The following is a 25,472-nucleotide window of genomic DNA, read 5'->3' on the forward strand; positions in this document are numbered from 1 at the left end:
ACACTGTTTGCTGCGGGCAGCTGCCACTGTGGGCAGTTACAGCAAGACTATGCTGGCCTGGCTGCCAAGGTATTGCACAAAATGCTGTGCCTTTACCTGAGTTTGCTTTTCAGGGAGCTGACTTCTCTATTCATTGCATCAGCTGTTTCAGTGGCATCCTCCAGCTCACGTTGGAGCTTCCTACGGGATGCATTGGCTCGCTGGGCCTCCTCCTCTGCTTCCTCAAGCTGGCGTTTCAGCTGCTTCAAGCGCATGTTTGCCTTGTCCGCCTGAGCATGGCCAGGGGGAGAGAAAAAGATAAAGATATCTGTGTTTCCTCAGTTACAGCACAGTAGTTAAAGTAGCAAAAAGCAGAGTTTCCACAGCCCCCTCTTCCCTTTCTGAAGGGAGCTGCCTAGGGCTTGACAGCTCCAAGACTTTCCTTAAAAGCATTACATTTTCATCAGTGTCATCTTGTAATTAGCACAGTGAGGGGAAGGAAAAAAAAAAAAAGAAAAAAAAAAGAGAAATCCATAGGAAGGTTAATGCTAGAGCCCTCTTACATGCAGATGATGCCTTGGTCACAGAAGAGTAATCCTTCCACCAAAAGACTCACCAATGTTGCAGGTAACTATACACACCTGATCTTTGAACTGCTCAGCATTACGCCTCTCATCATCCACCTGCAGCAGGATATCTTTCAGCTTCTTCTCGGCACGGCGCACCTGCTTGCTGGCAGCCTGGCGCTCCCTACAAATGCAGTGATGCTCAGGCAAGAACTTACCTCCCATTCTCCCCACCAAGATGACCTGACTTGGGTAAGTTAGAAACAAGGAAGATGGAAAAAAATCCTCTTAACTTAGGAGAAAATGGGCCGGGAGGCAACGTTTCCCAGAAATGACCAAAAGGCACACTCAGATATGACCCTTCTTGAAGCTAACAGAGGGGCAGCAAGTGTATCACAACTGCTGTTTTAGGAATTACTAAATCCAGAAGCAGCTAGAAATCTCTACAATGAAAAATAAGGAAGGTTTACCAAAATCTTAGTTCTGTACTACCCAGTATACACATCATGAAGCCCTCACTCAGACCAGTCAGGATTTATTCTGAAGAGCTTAAAATCCCAGAGTGGGTGGGGCCTGTAAATCGGACAGAATTTCTACTAAAACATACTTTGTCTCCATGTCCAGCTGCTCTTCCAGCTGTGCGATCTTTGCTTCTAAGGCTGTGATGGTAGCCTTGTACTTGGACTTTACTGCGCTCTCCATCTCCTGCAGTTTAAGCTTAAGCTCCTTGTTCTGGCGCTCCATCTGCTGGCGAGCATTCTCAGTCTTCTGTGCATTGCTGCGCTCAGCATTCAGGTCGGCGTTCATCTGATCAATCTGCAGAGAGGAGAGGAGGAGTAGTCAGCGTATCATGCATGCCAGCCTGAAAGGCTGATTTACTCTCAGATGCCTGCTGACACACAAAGAAAAAGGACCCTCAGGGCAAGCTGAATACCTGAAATAACTATGATGCAGAGGGAGCTGTCTGTAGGCAGGGCACTTTCCAAAATACCTTAGTTTATACAGATTTTCAAAGTGATTCCTTGAATAACAGGTTTATCAACTTCCTCTTAGGGCTAAATATACCAATCCCGTCGTACAATGCTTTCTGGGGTAAAGGCCGTAGTTTAGCACTTAACACAGTAATTATCAGTCTTAGTGAATAACCAAAGTCCTGAGGCAAGGAGATCCAATACATGTGCCTCACTAATTTATCATGTATTTGCTGTCTGTCTACTTCCACTAAAAAGCAGCAGCTTAAAAATACTGACTTTCGAAAGGTGAAACAGCGAGAAGTCTGCTTCCAGGCTGGGGCTCTGGCTGACAGTCAACCAAGTAGAGAACTATGCTCTCATCCACCAGAATGAACAAGCCATTTGGAAAACCATCAGCCTAGCTCCTTGGCTTTAGAGGGGTAAGAAAGCAACATGCTTGACTCTCACAGCTAGACAGATAAAACATGGCAGTGAACAGGCAGATTAAGATCACGGTTTCTATAGCAGCCTAACAAATTCCATATGGTTAGTCCATTTGGAGCAGCACAGAACTAGCAGAAAAGTAATTTTCCAAAGACATTGTGGCAGTGTTCAGCACGCCAGGTTGGAGCGGCATGCTACCCATCATCTTTCTTACAATCCCTTAATACAGAAAAAAGGGACTGGGAGGTTTTTTTGGGTGGGGTTTTTTTTAGTAAACCTGGGAGACTGTTCCAGCTACCCAATGATTTAAATGACCAAAACCAGTGAGTTAACATCAGCTCTGACTGCCCAACCTATTTTCTGTATTGTGGTATTCAGGTGTTTTATCTTGCTTGCATCTACAGACTCCTGAGGGCCTGTACTGTTCACGAAGCAGCAGGTGGCATTACTCAGAGTGCAGCCTGACAATTTGCACAGACTAGAGAACCCCTACTGGCACACACAGCCTGAACAGGTACCTGAAGATTTGCCTTCTTAAGCCGGTCATTGATTATCTCTGTGTTACCCTGCTCCTCTTCTAACTCCTCTTCCAGCTGAGCTATCCGGGCCTCCAGCCGTCTCTTCTCCTCCATGGCCAGCGCTCTATAGGACACAGAATCATTAAAGCAATGTTGGTGGCATTAATGCCCTGGGGAAAATTCCCCATTTTTAATTTTACAAAATAAGCTCAGTCTTTCAAGACCAATGGGGATACAATGCATGCTGCAGTCTACACAAAAATAACAGCCTGCAAAGTATTTTCTCAAACCAGCTCCTCCACCCTTAAACATGGAACATTACTCACCCTTTACCACTGTTGTTGGCAATCTCATCAGCCAACTCATCCCTTTCTTGCTGGGCCTGGCGCTTGGCACGCTCAGCAGCTGCAAGTTCCTGGAATGAAAACGAGACAGTCAGCAATCCAATGGGAAGCTACCAATTAATGCAGCATAGGAAAAAGCAGTTACTGGTAATGGGTGGTATGGTCTCTAGCTAGATCCTGGCTTAAGTATAAGACATGGTCTGTTCCCCACCCACCCCACAGCTTCCTTTGTTTTGCGCGCTCCTATCACAGCTGTCAAGAAAGGGCCAAATTCTGCATTTTGAAGTGGACCTCATATTTGAGCAAAGCAAAAAGTACAAAAGAAAGGAAATAACCACTGGAGCTTAGACTGCTACAGTTAGTTCTTGGCCAAAGAAAACAAACCAACCCTTGACCTGCATACACATTCCATTACCTCCTGCAACTGGATCATCTCTGCCTCCATGCTCTTCAACTTCTTCTCATTTTCTTTGGCCTGAGCCAAGATCTCTTCTCTGGAAGTACGTGTGTCCTCCAGTTCCCGCATGTAATCCTTCATTTGTGCCTGAAAAGGGAGAAAAACGTTAATTTCAGAGCAACAACACTGACAAATCACGTTTTTTATCTTACAGGAAACACAGAGGGAAAACTGAAACACGGATTCATTAATCTTCAGCTACTAAGAAGGTTGTTAAAAGGAATCATCCTTTTCCCATTACACAAGTATCAAGGAGAAGCAGTAATGGAAGCAAACAGGACTGCTTAAATCACAGAAAGGGAAAAATCTAGAAAGGGGGGAAGAGAGGGGACAGGAAGCTTTGTAGTGAAACAATGGAACGGACAGCCTAGGGAGGATTTGGAGTTTTTCTTAAGAAGAGATCAGACAGATGCCTGTAGGAATTACAAAAGCACAACAGAACTGTCTTGGGGCAGAAGGCCTAAATGATAGTTAAGTTCTTCTAGCTTTGCAGCTCCGCAATCCCTTCTAAAAAAACTGGCGTGAGGCAAGCACTAGAGTGAAGTCGACTTCCCTTACAGCTTGTCTCCCAGAGTTAAACAGCCAGATTGGGGTTAGAAGGATATTTGAAATGCCAATGAATCTTTTGTGGTAAACTGCTACAAGGTTCTGCTGCTCTTGTTACACTGATACATGGTTCTCATGAGGTGAGATCTTGTATCCCACTTCCCTGGGTAAATGCTCTACACTGACAGCAAAACCAGTTGCAGTCTCACCTGCAGTTTGCGGTGCTGCTTGATGGCTTCTTCACGACTCTTGTTAGCAGTGTCTATATGGCTTTCCAAATCCTTCAGGTCCATCTCTAGCTTCTTCCTGGCAGCCACAGCAATGGAACGCTGCTTTCGTTCATCGTCCAACTCCACCTCCATCTCCCGCACCTGTATGGAGAAATACAGGCATCAGCATTTCAGCTTCTTGGTTTCCCAACAGCCATGTTACACATCCCCCTTTCAAACTGTACATAAGTGCAAGCATGTGACCTGTTTTCATTCTTCCTGGCAGGGGAATGGGGCTAACATTCCTCACTAATAAAGCCACATGGGTTCCTTTGATAGACAAAGGCTGTTTGAACAATCATGCACACAAGGGGGAAATTCTCTCACAGCTTTGCAGTGCTGCCTGGAGAGTTACCATTAACAAGAAACTGTGGATTGGCACTGTCTGTCTAACCATCTCTGGACACAAGTGCCTTTGTGTACAGAACACTTTCAGGATTTACAGAGCAATTCTTACTTGTCTAATCAGCTGTTTCTTCTTCTCTTCATTCTGTTCATCACGGCCCTGGAGGTCCCGGTCAAACTGTGCCTTCATGGCCTGTTGGTTCACTTCTAGTCGCAGTTTGGCATCCTCTGTGGCCTGCAGTTCATCCTCCAGCTCTTCCAGCTGTGTCTTCATCTCCTCCACCTGCTGCTCCAGGGCTCGTTTAGCCTTCTCCAGCTCATGGACCTACAGCACAGTACCACACATGAGGTTTCCTCAAAGAGTGGAGACAATTTCATCTATCCTAAGAGCAGAAAAATCTAAGAACAGCCACTCGCATAAGACTATATGCAAGAACACTGCACCCATCCCTTGCATTAGGGCAGAGACACCCCTCAAAGCCAGCTGCTAGCATCCCTGCAAGCTGCCAGTGTGAATCAACTACCTGTCAGTTCTGATCACGTAGTGGCGGTGGGGAGAAAGAGGAAAGCATTTGTTAGCCCAGTCCCGACCTACTGCAGACTCAGAGCTGGACACCTCTGGATTTGACAGAATAAAATACTTTTTTGCCTCTGAATTTTTTAACTTTCCTTCCTGCTTACCATAACGTTTTTTGTCTTGAAATTTGAGTTACTGTCTTCCATCGCCTGGCTAATCCCTGTATTTCACATATCAGGCTCACATCATACCTTCATCTCTGCCACAATACCAGTTAATTTTTAGTTTGCCACTACCTCAAGTGGGCCAGTTCCAGGCTCTTCCAACCCATCTTTCTCACTTGCTTATCTAATAACAAACATAACATTCACAAACTTACAGTGTGTCCAGTATTCTCTACTACATTCCTCTGTGTTAACACTAGCACAAGCTTCTTGCATTATTAAACTAATAGTATCACCTGTGTGACATTTCCTGCCCAGAAATTTGAGCCATTGGGGCCCACATCTGTGGCCCAGAATGTGCCATTTCCATTTCCTTGCCTCAGTAAGTTTGCAGATGACACCAAGCTGGGTGGGAGTGTTGATCTGCTTGAGGGCAAGAAGGCTCTACAAAGGGTTCCAGACAGGCTGGACCGATGTGTATGAGGTTCAACAACGAGAAGTGTTGGGTCCTGCACTTGGGTCACAACAACGCCGCACAGCCCTACGGGCTTGGAGAAGAGCAGCTGGAAAGCTGCCTGGTGGGAAAGGACCTGGGGCATTGGCTGACGGCTGGCTGGACATGAGCCAGCAGTGTGCCCAGGTGGCCAGTACCACCTGGCTTGTATGAGAAATGGTGGGGCTGGCAGAACAAGGGAAGTGATTGTCCCCCTGAACTTGGCACTGGCAAAGCCACACCTCAAACACTGTGTTCAGTTTTGGGCCTCTCACTTCAAGAAAGACACTGAGCTGCTGGAGAACGTCCACAGAAGGGCAATGAAGCTGGTGAAGCATGTGGAGCACAAGTCTCATGAGGAACGGCTGAGGGAACTGGGGTGTTTAGCCTGGAGAGGAGGAGGCTTAAGGGGGACCTTACTGCTCTCTACAACTACCTGAAAGGAGGTTGTAGACAGGTGAGGGTCTGTCTCTTCTCCCAGACAACTAGTGACAGGAAAAGATGTACCAGGGAAGGTTTAGATTGGATATTGGGAAAAATTTCTTCAGTGAAAGGGTGGTCAAAAGCATTGGAACAGGCTGCCCAGGGAGGTGGTGGAATCACCATCCCTGGAAGTGTTTAAACAAAACATGCAGACACGGTACTTCAGGATATGGTTTAGTGATGGACTTGGCAGTCCTGGGTTAACAGTTGGACTTGATTATATTAAAGGTCTTCTCTAACCTAGATGCTACGACATTTTAACTTCATACTTACACTTTTCCCAACATCATCCTTTGAACTCATCAAGTCTTCCATCTCTGCACGGAACTGTTTATTGACTCGTTCCAGCTCAGCTTTCTGCTCTATGGCTTCTTCCAGGTCTCTGGCCAAGGAAAGGGCCTTAGTTTCCTTCTCACGGGCTTCTGCCTCAGCACGGTCCCGTTCTTCTGCATACTTGGCAGAGATGTTCTTCTCCTCTGCCAATAGCTACAAGAGCACAGCATCAGTATTCTGAGAAATTACTGACAATTTTCTAACAAGGTAAGCATGCATCTTTTTGTTAGCCTTTCTTAATAGTGTTTTGCCATGGACAGAAGGAACCAAGAAAACACAGCTTCAAAGAACGAAGCATGCATTTTATATTTTTTTATATATATATGCACATTTAATAGCTGTGTTGATCCCCAGTTAACAAAATTCTGAATCCCTAGGCCTCCAACCTATCATTTCCATCTCTCTCTCAAAGATGATCTACAAACAAGATTTTGAACTTGATCTTGGTCTTGATATAAATGTTATCCCTTTGGGAAAAGGAGCATCACTAAGCTTGCTATGCATAGAACAGAATTAACTTAGTTCTATGAAAGCTTATTTCTCCACTCTATGTGCTGTATCTTAGTTCAGAAATTGCTTAGGTATTCTTAAAGCTGACCTGTCAATAAGATGCACCTACTGAACACCCAGTGACTGAAGTCATACCTGATCAAACTTCTTCTGCTTCTTCTCTAGGTTGGAAACTATCTGCCGCTGATGATCCAGGTCCACGGTGAGGTCATCCAGCTCTTGCTGCAGACGAGTCTTCGTTTTTTCCAGCTTGTCATAGGCAGCTGTCTTCTCTTCGTAACGCTGGCTCAAACCCTCCAAGTCCTTCTGCAGCTTCTTCCTGGCTTCCTCTGCTGACTCAAGGCAGCCCAGACCATCATCCATCTTCTTCTTTGCATCTATTGCCTGAAGGACAGAAAATATTGCACATGAAACCATGCCACTAATAGCGTGCCAGTTTACTGGCACCAGAAGTTGAGGAAATAAATCTGCTCATTTCTGAAGGTACTACTCCCCCTTCAAATACTCCTATATGACTGAATTCCCAAAGGAATTCCTGGATAGAAATCTACAAGCAGTTCATATGATTATAATCAGAGACTTCTTCATTTCCTTTCTCGCCCAAATCAGCAGTATCACCTTTCCCAGGAAAGGTTCTGTTACTATAAGTCAAATCTGCATTTAGATTTTACTTCTGTCAAGAGAGAACTGCACTTAACACTTCTTCTGAAAAGTCACTGGTCATTGGTTTATGTGATGCAGACTCTGTACCTGTTGCTGAAGAATAGAGATCTGTTTCTCCAGGTTTCTCTTTGTCTCTTCTTCTTCTTCCAGTTGCTCTTTGAAACTGTTCTTCTCATCCTCCATCTGCTTCAGCTTAGTGCTGAGGCTCAGTTTTAGGCGAGTCTCCTCCTGCAGCAGCTCCTATAAAACAAACACCCCAGTGGAATTCAGCATCACTCCTTGGCTTTAAAAGCTCACAGTCCTCACACCCACTCTCTCCAGAATGAGTACTTTTCAAGTTCAGTCTAAGTATGCAACCTACTTAGAGATAAGACAACTGAAGACAAAATTTAAATAATTGTCCTCCAGTGAGTCAGTATAGAAACAAAATATTCAGAAAGGTCCTATTCTCTCATATACTCTTAAAGCATACTACTTCACCACACAAGCCATCTACAGACTTTTCTGGGGTCCTCTGAGTAGCACACAAAGCATTAAAACCTTTCCCAACAATACTGTGACTGTATTCTGCTACATTACTTTCTCATATTCAAGTATCAAAGAAACGGACAACAGTCTAAAGTGATTTAATGTGGTTAAACTCAACATTGGTCTTAGCAGAATTGTAAGACAGCAGTCATTTACCAACTTAAGACACCAACATTTATTGACTTATGCTGCCAAGTGCTTGAGCTGAAGGATCTGTAGAGACTAATAAAGACTGGTCTTCAAACTAGTGTGTAACTTTTGTATTGTGTGCTACTTTTGAGTCTATTTTTTAAAAACGGTAATAAGTAGACAGAACATCAATGATCATTTAAGGTTACTTAGTATCTGAGGTTTGGCCTACCCTTCCAATGTTCTGCTTGGTACTCCATGCCTTACCAAGAGTTATATTCTACTAACTGGTTGATTTATCCCAAAGTATAAGACTAAGCATGACTTTTTCCTGAATAAATACCAAATTATTTGAGTCTATCATTTCCCTGACATCCACTGGGAAATAAAACTTTCTGCTTAACTTTACAAATTTACTGGAAATCACACATACACATAAACCTTGTCAAATACTTGACTGTGAAGATCTCAAACAATAACCTAGCATTCCAGTGCAGTTTAGGAATAGCGAGCCTCAAGCAGAAAGGTGATAGAGGAGGAATTCTAAATTTAAGACAAGGAAAGTGACACATGATCCACACACTGAGGAAGCAGAACGAAGATGAACAGCTTGTTTCTGGAGAAATGTTCTCAATATCATGCAAGATAACCCCTTAACAAAAAAAGCCAGAACCAATGCTTTAAAGGGTTGTATAGCCAGTATATAATGCTGTCCAGAGTGACTTCTCACTTTGAGAATTTGTAACAGACATTGGCTGTACCACACACAGATGCCTTTCAAAGCTCTCACCTGAGTATCCTGAAGCTGTGATTCCAGAGCAGAGAAATCCTTTGCTAGTTTGATTGATTTGCTATCAGACTGGTTCAAAAGACCTGTGACGTTGTCCAACTCGACCTGAAGGAGACATCAGAGAATCAGTCATTAAATGCATCAGCAAAAACAAAGCCAGCAACAGGTGAGTAGCTATGAGACCCAAAAGTGAAAGCTAAGGCACCTCTCAACAGTAAAGGATGTTTATATAATCTCTCAGGGGAATGAATGCACTGTTTTCTGGAGTCCCAGGGATGAAAGATGAGAAATCAGAAAGATGTTTTTACTTAGGATCACTTCTTGCAACAGCCTTCTGGTTTTGGTTGTTTCAAAGCCTATATGAGATTTTAGACACCTTGGCAAGAATTTTAAAAGCTTATATTAAGTTCTCTTCTATTTTATACCATGTGCTTCAGGACTCAATCTACAGTCTCAAAAATACATTTTCACATTCCAAAAGATAGTGCACACATCACTAATGCTAAACTTTTAATGACAGCCCTCCACAAAGAAGGTAACATGTTGTGTGAAACAAATGGATTTGTTGTTCCCTTGAAAAAAGCAGGAGAAACCCCTAGATTTCCACATCACCCTTGAGTCACCCCTCATCAACATCAACCACACTACAATGCTTCAGGACACTGTCTTCCAAATTAGTTACACAATCATCAGTCAGTCTGTGACACACCAGGTCCACAAGCAGCTGGATGTTTATAGGACTGTACTGTGCAAACCGCTGCATGCTGAAGGGGAGCACACATGCTGATACTTTTAAGGCTTACAAAACTCAGATGGCAGCTGGTTACTTCACCTTCTCAGGGCTGCTTACGATAAGCAACATCACCCCAAATGTCCTGCCCTGGCAATGAGTTAAGGAGTCTGCACAGTCCCTGGGAAGCAAACGATGGATTTGCTTTTCATAGGAACTTTATTCTCAGGAGGAACAAGATTTTTGATCTAGCTGTGTGGAGGTACCACTCTACAACCATTTCTCTTTAGCCCTGGGTTGAATCAAAAGCTAAGGAAAACACTTGCCACTCACCTGCAACTTGTTAACCCTCTCAACCAGTTCTGTCTTCACTCTTTCACCTTCTGTAAATTTCACCTGCAGTTCTTGGAGCTGAGCATCTACTTTTTTCCGCTTGTGCTCAGCATCCCCTTTGCCCTGCAGAAGAACCTTCACCTCATTGGACAGTTCGGCCCTCTCACTTTCCAGAGCTTGTTTTGCTTTTTCAAGATTTGCTTTCACCTGAAGAGGAAAAAGAGGGGGGAAAAAGAAATATCAGCAAAACCCCTCAGACTTTAGATGGCAGGATCCTTCCACTGAGTGCATTTTTTTTTCCCAACAAGCAAGCTAATGTTGCATGTTTAACAGCTAAGTTATAGCCTGCTTACTCAGAAAAAATAATTAGAATGAACAGCTATTTAAAACAGCTTCATATATGCTTCACAGAGAAAAATTATCTACCAAGGGAAGAACAGCACATGTATCAGAAGTCTAGTGTCATGAACACTTCATGGAGCAGCTGTCATTTCAGGGAGGTTGACTACTTTGGCCTTGTGTTTTCTGTTCACATACCCGTTTGGTTTGTTCTAACTGCTCTGCCAGCTCTTCAATAGCTTGTGAATGTTTCTGCCTCATCTCTTGGATCTGAGCCTCATGAGTCTTTGCCTCATCTTCAAGGGTCTTCTTCAAAACTGTTACTTCTTGTTCTCTCTTTGACCTGCAAAATTCACAAATTCCATTTAGATGCCAAGGAGGAATCAAGCAGATGAGTATATCCACTAACAGCATCTCTAAAGCAGAATAATGCCAAGGGCTATTTAGCTCTACAAGATATAAAGACAAAGTTAGATCTTTTCAAAGTTAGAACTTAGCACTGCACCCTTCTTAAGCGCAAGCTGGCAGCATTACCTCCAGCCTAAGTAGTAACAGCCTAGAAGTATGAATGTTTCAGAGGCATCACTAACACTATGGTTAGGGAGCAAATTAACTTTCTTATGTCAGGTAAGGTAATGCAGTCCTGACTACAGCTTGCACACTACCTCCTTCCACAGTCACTGAGGCTGCTAACCAGACTACTCTAACTTTGGTAAGAGACTAGATGTGGCAGAATTTATGAAAAATTCCAAACCAAATAAGACAATGCAGCTACATGTTGGACTTACCTGAGCTCTTGTTGAGCAGCTGTAGAATCTAGTGTATCTTCCAGCTCTGTTTTCAGTGCTTCCAGCTCTTCTCCTAGATCCCGCTTCTGTTTTTCAGCTTTATTCCTGAATGCTCTCTCTGACTCCAGGTCTTCTTGCAGCTCAGTGATCTGGGATTCAAGTTCCCTGATCTTTTTCAGGGCCATGTTCTTCTGAGCTGCCTCTTCTTCCACCCTGTGTTCAACATAGGGTTGTGGTCAGAGCCAGATTTAAACCATATGTAAATTAATACCACCTGTCCTACCAAGAAAAAAAGCTGGTATCTGTCAGCTCTACAATATTACATTCAAACTTTGATCTGTATATTATCTACAAATTCTAAGTTCTATTTCCCAATACTTGAGAGAGCACGATTACTTACCTTAAAGAACGGGACAGAGAGAGACTGACAACAGAAGAAAGCAGAAGAGAAAGCACCATTTTACATTGGAAATTGGAGACTGTACTGAATAGATGAATATAGCAACTACCAGAAAGACAGTGTGTTGCCACTACTTTTTAACCCCATCTGAAATCTTACTGCTCAGCGAAACGTGTAAACTGCACATCACATTCATAGTCTAGCTCTGTACAGAGAACGTGGCAGTGAGCAGCAGCCAAAGAACTCTGATGCTGAGGACACAGATCTTAACAGTCCACAGGCTGAAATACAGCAGCCACAGATTCCACTTAGTCCCTATTCCAAAGTGACGCAAGACAAGCAATACTTCCCAGCCTAGTGGGTACCTGAACCCTGCAGGTCAGGTTCTCACCTAGCTAAGGCTGCCTGCAGCTCCTCTTCCTTCTTGGCCAGCTGCATCTTGAGTTCTGCAATCTGAGCCTGCAGCTCAGCAATCTGGTCATGCAGATCACTGGAGTCCCCTTCAAGCTTTCGGCGAGTCTTTTCCAATTCTTGCCTCTGCTTTTCTTCACGTCGCAGACGTTCTGATGGAGATGGGGATACATTAAGTTACACAGACAACATATACTCAAAGAACGTTGTACAAGCAGAGAAAATAAAGCTATTTAAGCAGTAGGGTTTTTCCTAATAATACAACTGTCCAAACTGTAGCTGGAATGCCTTATTCTGTCAGGATCTATACATGCAACTGCCCCCATATTTTTCCCGCAAAATATATCTGAGCAATTTCCCTTCCCCTCATCTTACAGCCAAGCCTCCTTCCCCCCTTTCGCTGCAATAAACAATGCCAGTACAATACCAGTCTCTCCCAACACCCACACCACATAGGCATAAGCGTTCATTAACTGATGCTGAACACAAGGTCTGCTCTCCCTTTACTGAAACTGAATAGGCTGGCTTCTGCTGTGTTAACCTGGGCAGTCTCCAGGTAAGTGCCTCCAGTCTGAAGAACTTGTGCAAACACAGTATCAGAAACAGCACTAACCCTGACAGATTGATGGTGCTGGAAATAGAAAAGTGGAGACGCTTCCACAGCAGGAGAAGAAAGAGAACCAGCCTCTCTTCTCCATTGGCCTGATGCTTTACAGAGAATTTTTATTTGGATCAAGGGCTCAGCTGACAAGGCACATAACCTTCAGCCAGCCACCAAACAGCTCTATCAAACTAATCAATAGCATACACGCTATAGACTAATTTTTAACCCCTCAGAAACCAAGAAGGACTAAAACTCTAGAAATGAAACTGCAGTTCAACAGATTTTAACAGAGATCCTCCTAAACAGGCAAGTCCTTTGGAGGATCTGCCTTTAAAACAAAACAAAGCACAACCAAACCAAACCATAAACCACCTTCAAGGTCTGTGATCATGGCCTCATGCTTATTCTTTAGTTTGGCTAAACTCTTAGATTTCTCCTCTTCTTCTGTCAGGTTTGTTGTAAACTCAGACATTCTGTCTTCCAACAGTTTCTTTTCCTGCAGAATTGAGAAGGCAGTGTCAAAGCAGTTGCTGGAATTACAGGAGATTTTTCCAGAGCTGACTGTGCTCAAGATGACACTCATGACATTGACTACTCCTGCTACAAAGGAACTTGGAAAAAAAGAAATCCTTTCAGGATTACAGACAGTTTCAAGTAAATGGCTACATAAAGATTTATATTTGATAGCCCTTTCAAAACTTAAAGGAAGCCTGTTTATGAATAACTTGGTATGGTTTGGCATAACAACGTATCAGAAAAACATTTGCTCATGGATCTTTATTTAGTCAAGGCTATCTAAATATCATACAATACTGACTTGTAAAGAATACAGGCAGGCAGCTAATTTCAAAAATCCAGGTCAGAGTTGTCCAAGACAAGACTGAATTCATCCCTAAGTTTTCCTGTAACATGGGAAAGGTCAGCCTTTGGCGAGTAGCTCCAGGAGAAACACCTGTGCATCTTTAGCCTACGTAGGGAAGCTGCAGGAATCTTACCTTAGCCAATTTGAGATTCTGGTCTTCCAGAACTATCACATCTTCTTCTAGTTTCTTCAGTTTGGCCTCTGTGGTCACTTTTTCTAGCTGCAACTTTTGCCTTGCACTTTCCTCTTCTTCAAGCTGCTCCTCTAGTTCCTTCACAACACCCACAGAAAAGCAAGGTATTTGTCAGTGCTGCTCACCAACCAGTGTAACAGCACAGAAGCAATACTAGAACCTGGAATGTTCCTTTACCCTTCCTTTACAGTATTATTACGTATTATATATACTTTCCAGAAGTGACATCTATCATGACTTAATGAAACACACTGCATCCTAGCTAGCAAGTTTTCTAGCAAAATAAACAATGCTACTTTGCAAAGAATGCCACCATTTCTAAATCCCCTGGCTTAAGCAAAGACTTGTCTAATTCTTCGACAAGCGGCCATCATCTTAGTCTTCAAGAATGAAACAGCTCATTCCAGCTGACTGACCGAAAGCCTCGGGCTCAGCACCAGACTCACTGCGTTCTATTGCTATTTCCACAAATGGATTTTTTATGCTTTTTTATTGTTGTTCTCTCTCTCCTGTTTCCCTCCAAGCTGAGACAAAAGAATCACCTAAACCTTACTATCCTCTTTACTGACAAGAGACAGCATTCCTAAGGCATTACCTGGATGTTCTGCTGCATTTTCTTCTTTTCAGCCTGCAGATGTTGGCACCGTTCTTCTTCTTCCTCCACCCTTGCTTCCAGGTCATGACATATCTCTTCCAGTTCTTGTTTCTTGGCTGTCAGGCGGGCTCTTATCTCTTCAGCTTCAGCACAGAGTTCAGTTTCTGCTTGCAACTGTTCCTGCAGCTGCATCTTCTCTGCCATTAGCTACATTGGACACAAAGTCAGAAATAAGAGCAGCTCCAATTTACCAAAGTACTTAGCAATCTGTGTTCAGTGAAGTTACATGCTCCTCTGTTCCACAGTTACAGTCTTAATCATTGCAGCAGTCTCCTGCTGCTACTAAAAAGCTAAATATCAAAACATAGCTTTTAAGCATGTGCTCTCCTTCACAAACTGTCCACTGCAACTACAAATTGTTAGCCTTTGTCTAGTTTTCCCCTGCAAGAGTAACACAATTATCAGCCCTACAGAAACACAATGTTGCTGCCACCTTCTGCATTCCAAACAAAAAGGATCCCACTAACGATGAGGTTGAATTCGATGAGCTTCCTACAATACTCAGCCAAAGGAGACCTGACTTCATGTAACAGCTACAGAAGGGAGATAGGTGGTCACTGTACAAAGTGACCTGCTAGAGGAACTAAGCTGGGAAGAAGGGCAAAGGAAATTGAACAAGATGGCAGCTGAGTCACACATTTTAACAAGTTGCTATCCTGCAGCTTGCCTATCAGACCAATAAAGCAAAGCAGGTGCTCTCAAGCAGCTGGCCAGGTAGAGAGAGAATTACTTTTACACACAAGATTTGCAGACTCACCTGGGCCTGGAAGGTCTCCATCTCACTCAGTCTATTTTCTGCAGCTAACTGCTTCTCTTTGACCTTTATTAGTTCTTCTTCCTTGGCCATCATCTCCTCTTCCTGTCTGCTTACTTGCAGAAGGGGCTTCACCTGAAAGGGAAACCCATGCAATGAGACATGTATAAGGAACAAGGAAAACATGAAGAGATGTTCTTGTACTTGATAAGCATTGAATAAAACAACATTTTCAATAAATGTCATATTTGAAAGACTGATCATTCATTTTGTTGTGAATACTGGGAGGATCATAGAGGACTAGTTATCATCTGCTCTGCCTATAACACACTTTCTGCCTGCCCAGCTTTTCCTCCAGGACGGAATGCGTCAGGAAAGGGTTGGGTAAATTCCAGACCCTTGAGGGCTCAGTTGTAATAGCAGGAGAATAAAAAAGTTGCCATACAGTGGGGAAATACACAGATAGGTCAATGTCATCTACCCAGACTTTTGTAAGGCCTTTGACAGTCTCCCACAATATCCTTCTCTCGAAACTGGAGAGATACGGATTTGATGGGTGGACTGTTTCGTGGATGAGGAATTGGTTGGATAGTTGTATCCCGAGAGTAGCTGTCAAAGGCTCAATGTCCAGATGGAGACTGGTGGTAAGTCAGGGATCCATATCTGGACCAGTACTCTTTAATTTTTTCATCCAGGACACAGCCAGTGGGATTGAGTGTACCCTCAGCAAGTTTGCAGACAACACCAAGCTGAGTGGTGCGGCTGACACACCCAAGGCATGAAATGCCATCCAGAGGGACCTGGACAAGCTTAAAAAGTGGTTTCATGTGAACCTCATGAGCTTCAACAAGGCCAAGTGCAAGGTCCTGCAGCTGGACTGGGGCAGTCCTCTGTATCAGTACAGACTGTGGGATGAAAGGATTGAAAGCAGCCCTGTGGAAAAGGACTTGGGGGTACCGGTGGATGAAAAACCGGTGGATGAAAAGCTGGACATGAGCTGGCAATATGCACTTGCAGCCCAGAAAGCCAACTGTATCCTGGGCTGCATCCAAAGTAGTGTGCCCAGCAGATTGAGGGAGGTGATTCTGCCCTTTTACTCTGCTCTGGTGAGTCCCCACCTGGAGTACTGCATCCAGCTCTGGAGCCCTCAGCACAGGAAAGACATGGACCTGTTGGAATGGGTCCAGAGGAGGGCCACAGAGATCAAGAGGGATGGAACACCTCTCCTATGAAGAAAGGCTGAGAGTTGGGGTTGTTCAGCCTGGAGAAGGATCCAGTGAGACCTTATGGCAGCCTTTCAGTAAAGGGGCCTAACACAGGGACAAACTTTTTAAGCTGGGCCTGTTGCAACAGGACAAGGAGCAATGGTTTTAAAGTAAGAGGGTAGATTTAAACTAGATAGAAGGAATTTTTTACAAGGATAGTGAAACACTGGAAGAGGTTGCCCAGAGAGGTGGTAGATTCCTCATCCCTGGAAGCATTCAAAGTTAGGCTGGACAGGGCTCTGAGCAACCCGATCTAGTTGAAGATGTCCCTGTTTGTTGCAGCCAGGAGGTGGACTAGGTGACCTTTAAAAATCCCTTCCAACCCAAACTATTCTATGAGTCCATGAAAAAAACCCCGAACACCACCCATCTCTGTGCTCTCCCATCAAAAACACTTACAAATAATTTCATAGGAAAGAAGTTTAAATTCTGCTCTCAACTCTTTTAGCTGCAAAGTCTCATGGCTAAAATGCAAGAAATCCCACACATTTAGAAGACACGATTTCTTCATGTGTTCATTGTCTTTATAAAGGTAAAATATCTACAAGTCTTAACAGCAAGATCAGACCTCAGCGCTCTTCCTTTGCACTTACAACCCTAGAGAAAAGAGATGGCAAGCCATCCCCATATTAACAATTTTTGTCTAGCTAAATTGAGTAGCCACATAGTAAATGACTCTTTGAAGTACCATACCACCAAAGGAAGTGATCCTCTTACTCTTCTTAGGCATAAAGCATTCAAAGATTACTTCTGCTTTTCCACATTACTTGAATATAGCTTTGCACATGATTTATGCAGGCATACTGCACAGCTATCAAATATTCTCTGCCTAAATCAATCAACGTGTAACTGCAAACCTGCCCAATTGTGGAGGAAGTGGTCTGGGGGCTCTGGTTCAACCTGAGAAGCTGAAACTGCAACCAAACTGTCAAAATTGCAAAGGGAAAAATTATTACCTTGGTGAACAACCTCCACCATTGCCAGTTCCGCAGTTTCAAATAGGCAGCGCAATTCCTCTGAAGCACTTTCATGGCTGTCAGTTGCTGCTGGCGTTTGGCAAAGGCTCTGCAAGGTAAGTGGAAGTCAGACAAAAGGAACCCACAGCAACACACAATTCTCTCCACTAAGCCCTTTCTCAGATAACTCTATGTTTTTACTTTACAAGATTCCTTCCTAAAAAACCAGCAAAATTTCCAGTGAACATCCTCTATCTTTTTCAAGTTTTTTTCTGCTCAGGTAAGGATTTTTTTTTTCCTTTATTCAATTCCCTATTTAATGAAGTTTTTCCCTAATGTCATCTAATCCATAAAGCCTCACTCTTAATTTCAAAAAAGGGAGATTGGTAACACACGTGGTTTTTCTGCCAATCTGACAGATATTTTTGGTTTTAGAACTGTACCATTTGCAGTCCTACCCAATAACTTCAGAGAAATCCTATACCTCCTGGATCAGTACCATACTAAGACTTTTTCATTTGCACACTTGCAGTTTGAGAATTTCTGTCAAAATCTTTGCCTGCTGTGTAGTATTACTACAGAAAGAAGAGACTTTACTGCTCTGGTAGTATGTGGGATAGCAGCACACTGAGTTTCTTGCAGGTGCCAGAAGTCTGGCATTACAGAGATCAGAAAACTCTAAAACACCTTCAACAACAAATAAATCATAGCCTTTCTGACAAAAAATAACTTCCAGTCAGCTTTTCTAAAGAAGAAACTTGTACCTGAATGGGAAAAACGTACATTTTTATGATGTATTTTACAAAATATGGTCCTTACTTTCTGGCCAGGTAGCCTCTGCAGCATGCTTGGAAGCCAATAATGACATCTGTGATCTTCAGATCTCTCTCTTCTTCAAGATGAGCAAGGACTCCAGCTCTAAAAAACACTTTACTCTGTCCAATTCGGTAAAGGTTTGAATCCAGCTCCAATGCTTTGATCTAAAATGAGAGAAGCATTCATCTCATGCAAAGGCTGCTTCACGTGAAACATCACAAAATGTATTTATGTTTCATGGCTGTAAGACACCCGCTCCCTACAAGGAGCCACCTAGGCCAACCAAAGTTCCTAGCTCAAATAAGTCCTGTCCCAATTAAAGGAGTTGGAGGTCAGCCAAGCACAGCATGAAAAGGAGGTAACCAGAGACAGAAAATATGATAGAAAGCATTGTTTAATACACCACATCAAGTACTCAGAACTACAAGGATGCTGTGAGGAACATATGCCAGTCCCAAGAGCCCTCTTCCTTTCCTAAAGGAAAAACATCTGTTGATCCTTCCTATTTATTTTTTCCCAGTCCTAACCTTTGTCAGAAAAAGGCCCCCCAGCCAACTTTCCTGTCCTTTAAAGAATTTGCTTATACTAGTTAAAGAAGTATACCTTAGTCCTCTTCAGAAAGAAAAAATAGGAATCCCTTACAGCCAAATTCAATTCAGTCTCCCCTAGTCTTCAAGCTACAGAGCCAAAGCTTTCCCTCTGAAGCAGGCAATCCTGCAGAAATTAATTGGAGCCTTCATTGAAAGCATCTGTCATCAGCAGGCTGTTACAAAGAGTTTGTTGAAGCTCATACTTTAAGTATAAGGTAAAGATAACATTAATGCTTCTAAGCATTTTGATTTCAGGAATACTGCTGGAATCTCAAAGTATATGCATCTGTGGAAACAAAGATCCTCTTTGCCTAGGATTATTGAACCCCATGCTACTCAGAAGCCTCCATCTGCAAAGCCAAAAGAAAACTTTTTGCACCCTTCTCCTACCAAACAAAACACTTGACTTTGGAATTTCAGTCTGTGAGTACAAGACATATTTAACATACACAACTCTGATTTCCAAACCACACCCATAGTTTATTCTAGTCAAGTAGAGTTTCTGGGATGTCTTACCATCAGTACACAAGCCTGCTTCCCATCCATAAATCCTTTGGGAATTGCATTTGGAGTTAAGATTTCATATCTGAAAAGGAGAAAGCATTTGAAAAGGAGAAAGCATTAGACTAGTTACACAAGTATATTTGAAAACAACAACAAACAAACAGGGAAAAAAAAAATCAGTAATGCATTCCTACGCCACTATGAGTTTGACAGTTTACGGTCTCATTAGAGAAAAGAAAATGCATCTCCAGACAGAGTATGAAGCAGTCTTAGATGGGGTTCTCTGTGCCTCACCTTAAATACACGCTTAGCAGAGAAGTCAAAGATGCTTTCAAGAGGCTTTGTGCCATCAAATATAAAGGGACAGATGTGCTGCCTTTGAAAAGAGTGGCAATCTATGGCAATAAATCTAGTGGCAATAAAATGCTTTAATTTGTGCACTTATGTCTGTCTTTGCCAGGATAAAGACTGATTCAGATTCTTTTCTAGGCCTTACCTTTGTCTGAATTCCTGGAACACAACTCTGTTGGGGAAACCTTGACGACAAATACGAATTCCCTCCAGCACTCCATTACAGCGAAGCTGGTCAAGGACCAAGTGGGGATCTAGTTTTCCAGCCTAGTGAGGAAAAAGTACACTTTATAAATACCACAAAGCTTTTACAAAAGGGGCTTACCCCCTTGCGTCCCCCTGTTTTTTGTAAAGCAGCCAGTCCTCTCTTTTCCAGCTAGAAGCAATTGAAAGTTTTTATGCTATCTTAAGAAGAACTGCAAAGACTGGTCTCCAAAACATTGGTAACTACAGTTATTTAGGATGACCTTAAAAAGATATCCTGAGAATACAGGACATTTTTAAGATCTCTTGCAAACCCTGACAAAGAGAGCAACCCAGCCACATGCCCCAAAGAAGCCCATGTAAGACTGCACAGGCTGTACTGTCTTTACCTTCTTCTCATGGTTGGGGATAATGCAACGGACGAAGTTTGGGTTGGTGTTCCTCAAGGTAGCCATCAGTTTAGCCAGCTGTTCTTTATAGAGCTGTCCCACTGTTCGGAACATACCCTTCCTGGTTTTAAAGGCCCCTGGCAATGCTGTATCTGACATACCAGCTACCTGATCCAGCCCAACAATACGGTCAACTAGAGAGAGCACAAGAAAGGGTGTTAAAATTCTTCCACAGAGGAAGCACTGGAATGTACAAAGAACATCTGGGAAGAACAGGATGAGAGGAGCTGCAGGATCCTTTTTGCTTCATCTCTACACAGATGTTGACTCCTGTACAGAATTTGTGCAGGGATAGGAGCAGGAAGGAAAAAAAAAGCAACAGCTCACTACAGGAAGTTTGAGCGATGGAGACAAACTTACTCCCAAACATATTCTACTGATGCTCTGGATAGCAGCTCTGGAAAAGCAATCTAGAAGTGAGTTTCAGATGCTTCTACTTGCTTAGGTTACAATGAAAAACAACAGACCAAGAGCTCTAGCTGCTAGCCCAGCAGAGTCAACTATTAGTTAACTCTAACCCAGAAGGGGGCACAGTTAAAGAGAAAAAGCCCAGCTTCACTCTTGCATTACAGGCAGAACGGCCATGACCGGTGATCAGAAAAGCCACATCTACTTTAAACTGAGCAAACATGGTAAAAGGCATGATAGAAACCAAACCTCAAGATACCACTGTTTGAGTTATTTTTAGAGTACAAGTATTCTATGACAGCATTCTATGACAGAGACATGAACAATACCACTAGGAGAAACTCAGAATCCCTTGCCCCAACAGTTTCTCCACTATGCCACACTGACATCCAAGCACTGATGAAGCTATCACCTTGATGTGTGGACTCCACAGATCCTTTTTTTCAACAGAAGCCAGCTTGATCTGAGAGTAGCAGGGGCAAGAAGAAACTAAAGCATTACTTTTTCCCTTTGCTCTTCTTCATGGAAATAAAAATCCATCCACACAACCAAATCACTGCAATTTTCCACACCCCTAGTACATTTTTATTAAGGGCTTCAAGCTACTACTTCACTTTATCTCTAGTGGTTGGCTGATGCCTACTCAGGCTTCCCAATCTTCACTTCAGAAAAATATATCAACTTGTGGTCAACTGGCTTCTGATTAAAAAACCACAACTAAGAGAAACCCCTACAAAAGAAACAAGAAAGGATATCCTGATTTACAGCTAGTATTAGTTTAGAACTGCTCACTTCTAAAGCAGCTGTTAGAATAGGGTCAAGGTTGTCTTATCAGAAAGAAAAGAAGGTTATGTTACTAGATGACATCACAGAGAAATCCACAGAAGAGTGTCCCAGATTGCAGCTGGAACAATCTTGGGCTCTGCAATCTACATCAAGATAGCAAAAAGGACAGTCGTTTGCAACAGAAGATCCAGCTAGGAACAATAAATGAGAACCGATAAGCTGTGATTCAGTTGACATTTCAAGTCCAAAAGGAGTCACACACAGCAAAGGTCTTGTTAGGCACAACTTGCTGATGGCCGTTTTTCATGCAGTACAAGTTCCTTCGCCAAACTTTCTTTTAAATAATCAGCAGCTGAAGTCAAATCCCAATACTAGAATCAATGTTAAACTGAGTTTCAGTTTAAATGCAGTCTCAGAAATCTTCCCTCCAAATCTTGCAAGAAATATAGCCTTACTAGCTCTATGGTCAAACAGTTGACAGGGATTTGCTTCTAGCTGTCCCTATGCAAGTCTTGCAAGAGCAACCTTTAGCACCTGAATATGTCTATATTTTTCTTGTATCCACTTGCAAGATGAGTTTTGCTTTTGGTTTAAAGTCTGTGAGGAGCTACTAGCACAAAGCAGAGGAAATGAACAAGAAAGACAAGCAGGTATGACAAAGGGACAAAGAGAAGTTAACGGAAGCATTTCTTGCATGGCTCTAGGATGCATTACACACATGACAAGACAGCTGGGTTTCTCAGTCACCTGGTTCTAGATGAAGAATAGGAAAGTGTTGATAGAAATAGGCTCTCTGAACGTTCTGCATCTCTGTAACAGACAGAGACGTCAAAGAAAACCCACCGCAGAAAGTGACAGCAACAGTAAGACTCAAAAGCAGATAAAACCAGAGAAGAGTAAAATACTGAACGCTGCAGAAAGAACAACACACTAGTTGCAGGACTGAAAACAGATTCAACCTCAGATCCTGTGTTTGCAGCTATGCAAGCTGCTGGGACATAATGGTGCATTTATATTTTATCCTGGTATGCTTGGTTTCAAGAAATAATTGCTATATACGCAGCAAGCTTAATCTAAGTTGACGTAAGTGAACCTTTCTCTTGAGTTACAATGAACTTTTAATGAAATACCATGACCTAAGCAAAGGATGTTCTAGATAATGCTCATCTTGGTGGTTTAGTCTTCAGGGAAAAAAAGCAACACAGCTCACCACAGACTTTTGATGATCAAACTCTTCCACATAAAACAGGAGAAAAAAAAAACAAAACAAAGAGATTAAGTTTAATTACATACCATCTTTCCACAGCTCGGACACAAACTTATCCGATGACTGGTGGAGAAGAGTAGCAATGTTATCATTCAGTGGATCCATGTTCTTCATCAACCATTCATCCGCTTTATAATCCACCTGGAGAAGATAAACACATCAAGAAACTTGGGGGGGGATTTTCTGCAGCACAAGATGCAACAAGATCCTGCATAGTCTATAAAAGCAGCACTGAGGTTTGCACAATCAGCAACAGATTACCTAATCACTCTTGGATTTGCCATCTAAGCAAGCATACCTACAAATTTCAAACCCTAACAGACAGCTGCACGTTCTGTTCTGTCAGTAAGGGAATGGATTTGCAATGCTAGTTTGCACCACCCACAGTGTAACACAAAAAACAACTGCATCATCATTTTTGGTGATGAAGTCTTGATGCAAGACTTCAGAAGCATTTTTGAAAAGTACCTTCAATCTCACCAGGTTACAGAGAACAATTTAAACTGGTGTCTGTTTGACCTGTCTTCAACTATACATATAAAAATTTGCAGGTAAATACCCTTAGGCCCTGTAACGTCCACAGCAATGGAACGACCTCATGAAATCTTCCACTGGTTTCCCATAGGCAGCCGTTTTGGTAAGTAGCCATTTCTAAGCAGCAGTGGTTATACATTAGAAAATCAAGCAGACATCCCAACGTTCACGTTTTAGCTACTAATTCTTTACCTTGCCAGCATAATGTATAATACAGAAGTCAGCTTTGTCTTTCAGCTGTTTTGGCTTCTGAAATTTGGGGTGAGTGCCTTGTTCTTGTACAACTTTTTCCACAAAGCTTTTGTCTGTTGCTTTTGGGAACCAGCACTCTTCATCCAGCAGGGCCAGTATACCAGGAGGACCAGCCTTAAAGAAGGGAAATATCAAAACATCATTAAATACATGACTGCACAATTCATTAACACCTTTAGATGGCTAGAGACATAAAGGGTACCTAAGCCTGATCCCCATCATGTTCACCTGCTATGTGGTATCAGTTCAACTATTTCTATGCTAATAGAAATTGTTAACAATTCTTCAAAATCCTCATCTGAATTCTTAACATTTTACGAAAAGGTCTCTTCCATCATATTTGTCTAGGTTATTTGACATGGGGGAAAAAATGTTTTTAATAGAAGGAATACTATCACACTGTTCTCCAAATATTTAGGTATCTAAATGCAGAAGACCACAGCACAGTATTTCACAAACTAGTCCTTACTATTGGAACATCTACTATGAAATCTATACGTATTCAAGTTTCATTAGAACAGAAGGAAAGCAACAGAGATTCACAGCTTCTCACCACACAGTTAAGTAAGGAGGTTCACACTACTTATGGTAAACGACGCATACATCTAGCACCACGTAGATCTACACAAATAAAGACAATCCTGTGAGAGGAAAAAGTGGCTGACTATATCTATTTTCATGCAGTACTTCCTGCAGAACTGATACTAACAGACTTATTGGTGACACATTCAAAGAGGGAACTGTTCGCTTCTGCTTCCAAATATACTTCTAAACATAAACATACTTCTAAACACAGTAGAGGATTCCAAAAGCTAGAAAGCTAATTTCCAGTTTATGTCCTCAATGACAAAATTAGTGCAGCCATTTCTTGCTACTCGATGGTAGAAGAACAACAAGCTTACCGGCTTCTCTATGAGGTCAATGCAGGGCTGCAGGTCCAAGCCAAAGTCAATGAAATTCCACTCTATGCCCTCCCTCTGGTACTCCTCTTGCTCCAGAATGAACATGGTGTGGTTAAAGAGCTGCTGCAACTTTTCATTTGTGTAGTTAATACACAACTGCTCAAAGGAGTTCAGCTAATGAAGAAAAAGGTAGAAAGATGTTTGAACAGTAGTTTTTGAAGACACACCTACTATTCTCTTAGCGTGAAAGATCACATCTACAGTTCAGGAATTTAAGTTTGTGCTCTGCATGGGGTGGGGAGCCCTTTGTCAAAATCTCCATTTGCTTACGAACTGCCTTTCCTGTCACATGCCATTGCATCACTGCTGCAATCCCTAGAGAATTCACATACACTGTTCCTCAGACTTTGCAAAAGAATGTTTAGTTGTAAACAAAAGAATAATTACTACAGCTACTTAACCTGGGAATAGAAAAGATTTTCTCACAAACTCAGAGCTGGCAAGTGCTCTTCATAGGAAGGGGAAGGAACAGAAGCCCGAAGACAAACTCCTAAAAGCATGTGGACTGGAAAGTCCCCTTTTAATCCTCATATATAAAATCAGAGCAAGGAAAGAGAGGGAAAAAATTCTTCAACATCTCCAGATTTCTTCAAACTGTAAGGACAAGGTTAATAACCCACAGTGCATTTTCATGTTAGACCACGCTAAATACAATGCAGCTGTGAAAGAGAACGGTCCCGTTCTACTTCCTCCACGTTTCAGAAATTCCATGTATTTCCACTCCCCTCCTTTTCATGAGATTCAGCAACCATGAAACCAAAGGTAGACTAATCGGAGAGGGGAGAGGAAAAAAACAACCAGCCCTCAACTTTTCCATGTCTTAATTTTCCAATTGGTCCAATTCACTTTGCAGCTGCACAAGAGTTAGATCCAGCATAACAAAGGTTGATAACAGCTGCCTGTCTGGGATAATGGCAGGATAGTTCTTTTCTGATGGCAGCCTATGGTTGCTTCAGACTGAGTATAATGCAAATCCACATTCTAAAATTGTTGTTTCAGAGACATAAAGGTTTGGCCTGACAGTTCAC

At 42.5% G+C, this 25,472-nt stretch overlaps 1 protein-coding gene across 4 annotated transcripts in view; it reads right to left on the reverse strand.

Moving 5' to 3' along the window:
• The window catches only part of MYH9 (myosin heavy chain 9), a gene marked incomplete at its 3' end in the record, with an annotated part of 74,334 nt that overhangs the window by 1,639 nt on the left and 47,223 nt on the right, over positions 1 to 25,472 (reverse strand). For 3 of the 4 annotated variants that reach the window (XM_080392895.1, XM_080392896.1, XM_080392897.1), the window contains exons 13-40: positions 24,385 to 24,558; positions 23,423 to 23,596; positions 22,723 to 22,837; positions 20,176 to 20,369; positions 19,728 to 19,849; positions 19,244 to 19,313; positions 18,141 to 18,301; positions 17,322 to 17,430; positions 15,104 to 15,235; positions 14,287 to 14,493; positions 13,632 to 13,769; positions 13,009 to 13,132; positions 12,013 to 12,184; positions 11,222 to 11,434; positions 10,632 to 10,776; positions 10,095 to 10,301; positions 9,032 to 9,136; positions 7,672 to 7,824; positions 7,057 to 7,305; positions 6,352 to 6,564; positions 4,534 to 4,746; positions 4,017 to 4,178; positions 3,220 to 3,348; positions 2,787 to 2,875; positions 2,461 to 2,584; positions 1,153 to 1,361; positions 621 to 729; positions 97 to 269 (exon numbers count right to left, since the gene is read on the reverse strand). In XM_080392895.1, the coding sequence (XP_080249021.1) occupies positions 97 to 269; positions 621 to 729; positions 1,153 to 1,361; positions 2,461 to 2,584; positions 2,787 to 2,875; positions 3,220 to 3,348; positions 4,017 to 4,178; positions 4,534 to 4,746; positions 6,352 to 6,564; positions 7,057 to 7,305; positions 7,672 to 7,824; positions 9,032 to 9,136; positions 10,095 to 10,301; positions 10,632 to 10,776; positions 11,222 to 11,434; positions 12,013 to 12,184; positions 13,009 to 13,132; positions 13,632 to 13,769; positions 14,287 to 14,493; positions 15,104 to 15,235; positions 17,322 to 17,430; positions 18,141 to 18,301; positions 19,244 to 19,313; positions 19,728 to 19,849; positions 20,176 to 20,369; positions 22,723 to 22,837; positions 23,423 to 23,596; positions 24,385 to 24,558 (4,385 nt within the window). Of the gene's footprint in view, positions 1 to 92; positions 270 to 620; positions 730 to 1,152; positions 1,362 to 2,460; positions 2,585 to 2,786; positions 2,876 to 3,219; positions 3,349 to 4,016; positions 4,179 to 4,533; positions 4,747 to 6,351; positions 6,565 to 7,056; positions 7,306 to 7,671; positions 7,825 to 9,031; positions 9,137 to 10,094; positions 10,302 to 10,631; positions 10,777 to 11,221; positions 11,435 to 12,012; positions 12,185 to 13,008; positions 13,133 to 13,631; positions 13,770 to 14,286; positions 14,494 to 15,103; positions 15,236 to 17,321; positions 17,431 to 18,140; positions 18,302 to 19,243; positions 19,314 to 19,727; positions 19,850 to 20,175; positions 20,370 to 22,722; positions 22,838 to 23,422; positions 23,597 to 24,384; positions 24,559 to 25,472 lie in introns of those variants that run through there. The other variant, XM_080392898.1, reaches the window with a different exon arrangement.

The sequence above is a fragment of the Falco punctatus genome (assembly GCF_963210335.1).
Source record: "Falco punctatus genome assembly, chromosome: 6".
NCBI classification, from domain to species: Eukaryota; Metazoa; Chordata; class Aves; order Falconiformes; family Falconidae; genus Falco; species Falco punctatus.